The following is a 9,120-nucleotide window of genomic DNA, read 5'->3' on the forward strand; positions in this document are numbered from 1 at the left end:
CTTCACTTCTTTCCATTAAAACAAATGCCCGTTGGTGTTCCAAAAGTGCCTTTCCGAGCCCCTGGAGATGAAGATGCAACTTGGGTCGACTTATACAACCAACTTTATCGAGAGAGATTACTTTTTTTGGCTCAGGATATCAATCACGAGATTGCAAATCAACTCATGGGTCTCATGGTATATTTGAGTGCAGAAGATTCAAATAAAGATATTTTCTCATTTATCAACTGTCCCGGTGGATCAGTAATACCAGGGGTAGGTCTTTTCGATATGATGCAAGCAATAGTACCAGATGTACATACAATATGCATGGGGGTAGCTGATTCAATGGGATCTTTCATCCTAATCGGGGGAGAAATGCCTAAACGTATAGCATTACCTCACGCTAGGGTTATGATCCACCAACCTGCTAGTTCCTATTATGACGGATCGGCTGCAGATTTTCATAACGAATCGAAACACGTAACGATGCTTCGCGATTACATAACCAGATGTTATATAGAAAGAACGGACCAACCCGGAGAGGTAATTCAACAGGACCTGAACAGAGATGTTTTTATGTCAGCAACAGAAGCCCAAGCTTATGGCATTGTTGATGTCGTAGCGGAAGGTTGATCTCATAGCGGAAGATCCTCTTTTTAATTTATTTTTATAATGAACTGTAAACTGTGATCTCTTTGTTCCTTTTCAAAAAAAAAAGGGGGGGGGGAAGTGATTCATTTCATAATCACCTGATATGGTATGGTTAGGATCAATCCGAACCAGTTGATTCTGCATACAATACAGCTAGAATGCCCACTATTCAACAACTTATTAGAAATGCAAGACAACCAATAGAGAATAGAAAAAAATCTCCTGCTCTTCGAGGATGTCCTCAGCGTAGAGGAGTATGTGCTAGGGTGTATGTGCGACTCGTTTGGATCAGAAACTTAAACAGACTGGGAAATTCTTACAACGGAATAACAGAAGAATTTTCCCACTGTAATCAAGTAAAGATCCATCATCTAACCTTACCGGGGATGAAATTTATGGTTTCCATTGGTGCAAATCCAATCACCTTGATGTGGGATGAAAAGCAATTCCTCATTGGTAGCGAATGGTCATCAATCCATTGAGCGGGGAAATCATGCAAATTGAAGAAGCATAAAGTTTATGCTCATATTGCCGCGAGAACGGAACAACAGGGTCAGCTACCTGGCCAACCCCAGAATTACATGTCGTTACTGTATTAATAGATCTTGTAATGAGAATTTGTTATCTATAATTCATTTATATCAACATCTAATAGCAATGCTTCATCATAAATTTGATAAGGATAAAAAAGAAAAACAACTTTATTCTAAGAACAAAATTTATGCCAGAGCATTTCTCAATCTTTATTATCAAGTTTAAATTTTAGAATAAATGGTACCACAATAATATCACACAATAATATCACTCTCCACTGGTAAAAGCAAACAAGTTACCTCCAAAACAGTGAAGAAAATCTTATCAAGGTGTTCAACCATCATATTTAACAAAATCGGCCCCCACCTCTATGGAAAATAGAAATGCAAAAGAAGTATCACATATTCTAAATCTTGAATGATAAAACAAAAACAGCCTTCTCTGGCCACTTATGGTGGCACGAAGCGCGTATTAAGCAGAGGAGAGGTGCCACTCAATGTTTATGAGAAGATCCATTGGGCAGCACATCTCCCCCTAGCATTTTATCTTCAATCCCATCAACACTTTCTTCAACAGCTAAGGGCACGGGCACAGTTTTAACCTGTCCCCAAAAACAAACAACGGCACATTAGATCTTCGCAGCTTTCCCAAACCAGAACAGGCAAGAACGACCATAATACCGACATATCCACTATATCAACAAACACTAACCAGATTTCTGTACTTTAAGCTGTAAAACATCTCCAGATAACGGCGGGTCTCTCGTCTTTCAAGTTTTGAGACATACTTCCAAAATCCATAAACCCCAGACAGCGTCATTAATCTGTCAGCATAAATCTGCCATGTATACCTACAAAAGACCCATTCAATATCAACTTCTATGTATGGATGTATATAGTTGAATTTAATTGAATATTTTCAATAAAACCTCATGAGGCCATTTACGATCTATAGAACCATATGAAAAATGAAAAAGTTTATATGAAAAATGAAATAGGGCCCTAAACTTACTTTTCATAGATACGCTGTAGACCAGCATCAGAGATCTTGTTCCAGTAGGTGGGATCTGTCTGACACCTCTCAAAAAAGTCAGCAATCTGTTCACTTGTAGAATCCCCGTGGTATGGATCAATATGGAATCCAGACACCCCATCCACAATAATTTCAGCAGGACCTCCATTACATGTTGCAAATGTGGGAAGACCACATGTCATTGCCTCAACAACTGTAAGCCCAAAAGCTTCATAAAGTGCAGGCTGAAACACAACCAAGACAGCAAATGTTGATGTGAGTGGTACACTAAATTTAATTCATTACATTTCTAGATGAATGATTGAACATCATAAAGACATCTTCACCCTAGATTTATTAAACTTGGAGATAGACAGAAAAACAAGAACCCTCTCATACTCCTATTAAAATATTGACTGTAAAGAGCACCTGGCTTCCCTAGGTGAAATTATAGATCCTTCATCAGACATAACGAGCATTTGACAAGGGCATAACTAGCATTTGACAAGGGCAAAGGCTAACCTGTATGAAGGCACCTCTTGTGTCACAAATGTAGCGGTACAGCTCACCATTCCGTACTCTATTCTTTTGTGCACATATCCATCGGAACTGACCATTCAGGTTATATTCTTTGATAAGTCTATGCATTTTTTCAATTTCGGCCACTTCTTCTCTGTCTTTGGACTTTGATGGGTCAATGTCACCAGCAACAACAACAAGGTTAACCAGCTCCCTCAGGCGTTTGTTCTTTGCAAACCATTCAACCAATCCTGTCATATTTTTCACTCGGTCGAGTCTTGCCATAGAAAAGATAATGGGTTTTTTAGGGTCATTCAAGGCACACCTGAAAACATAGCCAAAGCAATTATTTCAAAACATGCAAAATTGTTGAATAAATCAGTAAGAAATAAATTGTGGTCAAATGAAATTGATAAATGAATTATCATCATTTGGTTAGCAAACAATCATTTTCATCTTTCCCAAGACAAATAACCCACCGAAACTACCATGTCCCAACATTAAGTGAAAGAACTGGCATGGAGAATATAACTCACATATGTTCAGCTGTCCGCTCAGGATTAAACAAGAGTTCCTCAATTGAATCATGGAAAGCAGTAAGGCGGCGCTGCTTTTCTGAGTAAGGGAAATAAATCTGCATGTCTGCTCCAGGAGAAACAATGTTGAATTTTGGATCAAAAACATCAATTCCATTAAGCACACGGTAGAGACCAGGAAGGGTGAAAGCAATGTGGCTTTCATACTGTCCAACAGTATCCTTACTGCAGCAACAAAGTCATATATTTATATGCAAGTAATAAAAGGGTGGCTTTGTTCAAAATAAGAAAAATAAAACACCTATTCAGGTTTTTAGGTCTCACATTTTCAGAATCCAGCCTTGAGATAGAACAAATACATAAACAGGAGTTAAAAATCCTCTCTAAATGAGGAAAGGATCATACCTTCCTGCAATCTCTTGATATGTGCTAGTGATAATGAAATCTGCATGATTCATTGCAATTAGATCTGCAGTAAACTGGCAAGAGAAGTGGTATTTTTCCTCAAAATTCCTCCAATATATGTCTGAATCTGGGTATTTGGTCTTCTCCAAAGCATGAGCTATGTTGCACTGAGATGATAGACAACATATTTAGATTCAAAATTTCAAGAAACAATTCCTTTTCTAGTTGTTGATATACAAAAACACAATGGCGAGTGGAAAAAACCTGAGTGATTCCTTGTTTATGTGCCATCAAAGATGCAACTAAATTTCCATCGCTGTAATTTCCAATAATCAGATCAGGTTGACCTTTCAGCTCTGCAGCTACTTCATTTGATACATCCTACAACAACATGCCAAAATTGCTAAGTTAAAAGGGACTGCAGAGTGGAACACCTTGCCATTCTGTTACCAAAATATTGTCAGTTATACTGATAAAATGTTAAAAAGCAGACATAATGTAATACAAATAGTTCAGCCAAAAAGTTACAAATATTGATCCTTTCAACTCAAATACTAATACTAATCTTTCTATTTCGCCTGAATATCAACACTTTCAATTTGAAGAAGATGGTTTATGCATAGAAATTATCATCATCTGCATAAAATAAACAAATAGAAACCCATCTAAGAACTCAAAACAATAGAAGCCTTTTTGCTATACACCATTTAAATAGGTTTGTCAGTTAGAATTCTGTAGCAGTTTCGTTGGGATGCCTATCAACAATTTCCCAACTACAACAGGCTATCATTCCCGTTTTGTCAGAAGTTGCATAGGCAATCACCAAAGAGGGGTGTGTAACATTCTGATAAGGAGTTTAAAACAAAAAAATGGCCTATGGTTATAGGATATGACCTATGATAAACCAACAAAACAAAATTATGGACATAGTGGCATTTAAAGACTAAAAATCATCTAGATAAAAGCATGCGAGCATTTGCAGCTCCAGTGGGGCCTGGAGAAGACCAGAGGAACAGGGCTTCGGCTGTGGTTTCTAACTAAGGAATTACCTTGTAGTTATCACCTTTGTCAAAATCAGTTCCATCTGGTCTACTGGGGGCATAAAACCAGCAAATATATTTGGATATGATGATTTGTTTCTACATTGATAGCATTTCATGTCAGGTGGTCTTTTATCCTTTTGTTTACTTTTCAATCGAGTCACAGCATTGAATTGCTTTACAAACTCGAATAGGACAGAAAAATGTTATGCATTTCAATCTTGGTAATTCATCGGCTTTTACCTCTGAAAATCTTTCCAGGTAAGGCCACACATCAAATCGAGAAACCCAATGGCGCAAAACTCCTTCTTCTGTTCTGAATGGTACCCGAAGTATCCGAGAATGTTGAGTTCCACTGATTTTTTCAAGTCGTTGACTGCATGTTGTACCGTGGGCCTCAGGAATCAATCGAGTCACCTTGTAACCGAAACACCAAATACAAAATATCAAATTTAAGGACTTAGAATACCAAATAAAAGACAATATTGAACCTAAACGCACTACACAGAGGGAAAAATAATTTGCTCCGATAACGTCACTGCTAATTTAAATACAGTAGAAACAATGTAGGTAACAGAGCAGAACTTTACCACAATAATCTGAGGTGTGATGTCTAATCCTTGTCGTTTTATTCTTAATAGCATTTCATTCTCTAATGCACGAACTTGGTCAAGTATATAGACAACCTGTGGTCAAATAGGAACATGAAAGTAAAGTTTTCTAATAGCCATGGAAATATTTTAACACAACATAGGTAAAAAGATTTCAATCAATATCGTGTAATGCTAATTTTATCTTCAAGCTTTGGATGCTGTTTAAATGGATATGATGCCAAGCATTTTCAATTACATAGTTAAAAAGATAAAACAAAGTCAAATGAAAGTTCAAAATATAATCAGACAATCAGGGGGACATCATGGAATAGGCATTGCAATTATAAAAAATCTGTTTACCTGTCCACCAGTGTCTGGCATTCCTAAAACATTTGCTTGCCCAAAATAACCATGTGGTGAAAGAATCACAACATTAAAAACCATAGGAATCCTTCCTAAAAACATTTCCAAAGTCGATGGATCAGGTGCCTGAAGGATCTCCAACAGCAAATGAATCATATCCAGGACATGCTCTGCATTGTCTCCCCACCCTTTTTCCAATCCCATTTCTTGTAATCTGCCCACAACAGAGTCAAGCAACAATCAAACATTGACATCACTTTTTATTTTTTGTTTCATATTTAAAGCCTTCCTGTCATGAGAAGGTGTCATGAGAAGGTATCAATCAAGTAGGACACCAGGAAAATCAACCTCAATGAGGCCCTCAAACAATTCCTACAATATCAATATCAATATTTTTTTTTCATATTCAGTAGAAAAAAAAAACATATCTGCAAAAGAAAAAGTCGTATATTACTTGTGTTCAAACTTTATATATGGTGTATTGTTATCCAACTTTTTAAGATGTTCCTCTGCCTTTACCAAAGCTGAGCGTAGCTTAGTTAAACTCTGTATCCTTTCATTCAGCATCAGCGTCTGCAAGTTAAATGGCAAACATTATACTTGTGCATTTCTCAACATGCGACAAATGATAAATTGAAAATCATATAAAACCAAGTACAAACACTTTTCTAACCAAAACACACAAACAGTTCCTCTAGCAAAACTTCACACCTCAAAAATCACTCTGCCACGTCCTTAGGATACAGGTGAGATTAATTGAATCGTCTTTAGGTCACACATAATGGGATATTCATATTTTACTATGAAGTCAATTTGATTCTAGAAGCAATATATAAAGCCAGGTTTTTATCACTGAAATTCAAGTTTGAGTCAGAAAAATAACATTGCAATGTAGTGGAGGAAGAGAAACGTCTTCATAATTAGGTTTCCTCTGTTTTAGTTGGATTTTAATTTAGTAAGCAAAATAGAAGATGAGAAGCGAGATACCCTGTGAATTTCTAATCAATTGATATTATATATCTCTAGAACAGCTAGGGCAGTCTTCTTTCTTTGCTGTTATATATCTCTAGAACAGCTAGGGCAGCCTTCTTTCTTTGCTATTTGATTTAGATTTATTTTGCACAGAAGAATATTGAATTAACTATCAAACACAATGATGCAATACATATTAACCAAGGAAAGAAAACTGACCTGGCCTTGGTATTTGTGAGCTCGAAGGAAATCCAGCAATGGCTGCATGCTTTCTTTATCATGAAACAGTCTTGAAGACAAATGTCGATTCAAAAATTGAACTCCATTACCAATGGAAGATGGCCGTGTTGGGCGAGGAAAAGATGCATTGAATGGCTCAAGGTCTAGCTCCAATACATAGTTATCCTTGTCACTGCAAAATACAAAGCTGTCATCATTTGCTTATCCAAGTAAAAAGAAGAGTGACTCTGTATTTGTGAACCTGTGACAGTATATGCAAAAGAGAGCACTACATGGTTGAATTCACAGTTTATACTACATTCTCCATATATATAAACATCTAAATAGGTTGGATGCATTTCCGAGTATTCATTGATAAGATGATTACATTCCTCTTCTGCCTTTTGAAATGCAGGAAAAACAAAGAAATTTAAAATTATATATATGATAAAGGATATACGCTATCTTCAACAGGCAATTTCACAATTCATAGAAATTATTTAGGTATAAACTTTACAAAACATTATTGACAAGCTCTGCGCTTATAGCATCATGGTTCCAATGTAAGTAAGTACCTTCCATTCACAAGGTGTTCCTTGAATTCCAAATATTCAGCTACAGAGAGCTGTTCAACAGCAAGTTCATCAACATTGACGCGAACATATTCCCACACACCAGGCCTTGGCCGTACCGCAAGAACAACCCATGGTGGAAGAATAATAGCCTCCTGAAACACATATCATATTGTCATGAGAAGCACACATTTTATGACAACTACACTGATTTTGCAATCAACTGCCCCGGAGTTGTAATAATGCTGCATGTCTTTTAAACAGTGGAAAAAGTCTGACTTTACCTGGGTTGACCTCAACACATCTCCAAATAGCCCAAAATGGATATTTTGACTTTCATCATTCTCTCCTGTTACCTTTGCTAGTCCATCTAATAGTTGATGAGGCTGCAAAATCTTCTCCCCTTGTGCTACATATCTGCAACCACACACACAAAAAAGATGATCCCTCATAAAATCAGGGGACTAAAGGTTCACTTGGTGTATCTTAAAATCAGGGGACTAAGCAGGGGACTACACAAAGCACACAAAACACCCAAAACACCATCCACCCTTGAACCACCCTTGAAACTCCAACACTTAACCCTCAGGCTACATGAATGCATTAATGCGGGAAAATGCAGGAACTGTATACGTAGAAAACAATTCATCAGGGAAGGGAGGTGGGAATCACCCTGAAAGCAGAGAAACTATTTCATTGCGGTGCTCAGAGAGCGTGTCCTCAACACGTTCTCGAGAACTCAGAGCACGGGTCAGCATTGCAGCAACCATGTCTTCCTTCTGTAACACCAAATCGAAAGAGATGTAATTGCTATTTTCTCTCGGCTACCAGAATTCTGACTGATCCTCTGACGACAGAATTCACGAATACAGACACCCGAAACTTTTAAAAGCAGGGAGCTTGACGAATTAACAGAGACGCCTTCGATGACAGTAAGAGCTCAACATTGCTCGAGAAACAAGTGTGGAAGAACAGGATCGGAGCGGGGATTTATAGTGTAACTAAACGTAAAAATACGTATGATCAAAAGTGGAATCCTTCTTCAAGGGTGGTGCTCCTGCTCTTCTCGATTCAACCCATTCACCCGCGCCCAAGGGTGATGCACTGTTTTTTTTTCTTGGGTATTGTGGATGCTATCCCCATTTTAATTTTATTTAGATTTTATCTGAACTTTTTACCCACTCGCCAGCTAAACCTGAGGTGAAACATTTTATTTTCTAAAGAGTTATTCAAGAATCTTTGGGATTATATCCATTTAAAAATAGATAACAAATATTTGGAAGGATATCCATTTACAATTTTCGTTATATAAGTTTTTTTATTTTTATTTTTAAATAAAATTTATGGTATTTTTGACATGGTTGATTATTGTATATGGTTAATTAAAAATAAAAATAAAAATTTATTAGTATAATTTATTGAGGATGAGCTTAGTCAGCAAGGCCACCCAATATCAAACTGCACGGGATGGTTGTACCATGTGTTAGGGGAGAAGACATATTAAAAATTTAGCTAAGGGTTAGTGATGGTTGTACCATGTGCTAGGAGAGAAGATATGTTAAAAATTTAGCTAAAGGTTGGTGTGACCCAAGCCGGGAGCGATCTCAGATGAGTTTAACGGCTTAGATGCCCTTGAGTTGTGATTACTCAAGCCACATATCAAACTTGAAAGATGACAATAAACTTAACAAACAAAGAAAATATATATATATATTAAGATAAG

The 9,120-nt window shown here is 37.0% G+C and overlaps 1 protein-coding gene across 1 annotated transcript; it reads right to left on the bottom strand.

Moving 5' to 3' along the window:
* Window positions 1–1,660: 1,660 nt before the first annotated feature.
* On the bottom strand, window positions 1,661–8,486 carry LOC149175278 (sucrose synthase 2-like). The gene is made up of 15 exons (XM_089421103.1): window positions 8,070–8,486; window positions 7,682–7,814; window positions 7,401–7,552; window positions 6,826–7,018; window positions 6,089–6,207; window positions 5,632–5,848; window positions 5,269–5,364; window positions 4,922–5,095; window positions 3,903–4,019; window positions 3,639–3,805; window positions 3,234–3,458; window positions 2,701–3,022; window positions 2,179–2,423; window positions 1,879–2,017; window positions 1,661–1,768 (listed from the first exon to the last, which is right to left on the bottom strand). The coding sequence occupies exons 1-15, from the start codon at window positions 8,165–8,167 to the stop codon at window positions 1,661–1,663; spliced, it is 2,505 nt and encodes an 834-aa protein (XP_089277229.1). The 5' UTR covers window positions 8,168–8,486.
* Window positions 8,487–9,120: the final 634 nt, after the last annotated feature.

The sequence above is a fragment of the Pinus tabuliformis genome, chromosome 4_1 (genome assembly GCF_031772625.1).
Source record: "Pinus tabuliformis cultivar Carrire ecotype Pingquan chromosome 4_1, CPIR1, whole genome shotgun sequence".
Lineage (NCBI taxonomy): Eukaryota > Viridiplantae > Streptophyta > Pinopsida > Pinales > Pinaceae > Pinus > Pinus tabuliformis.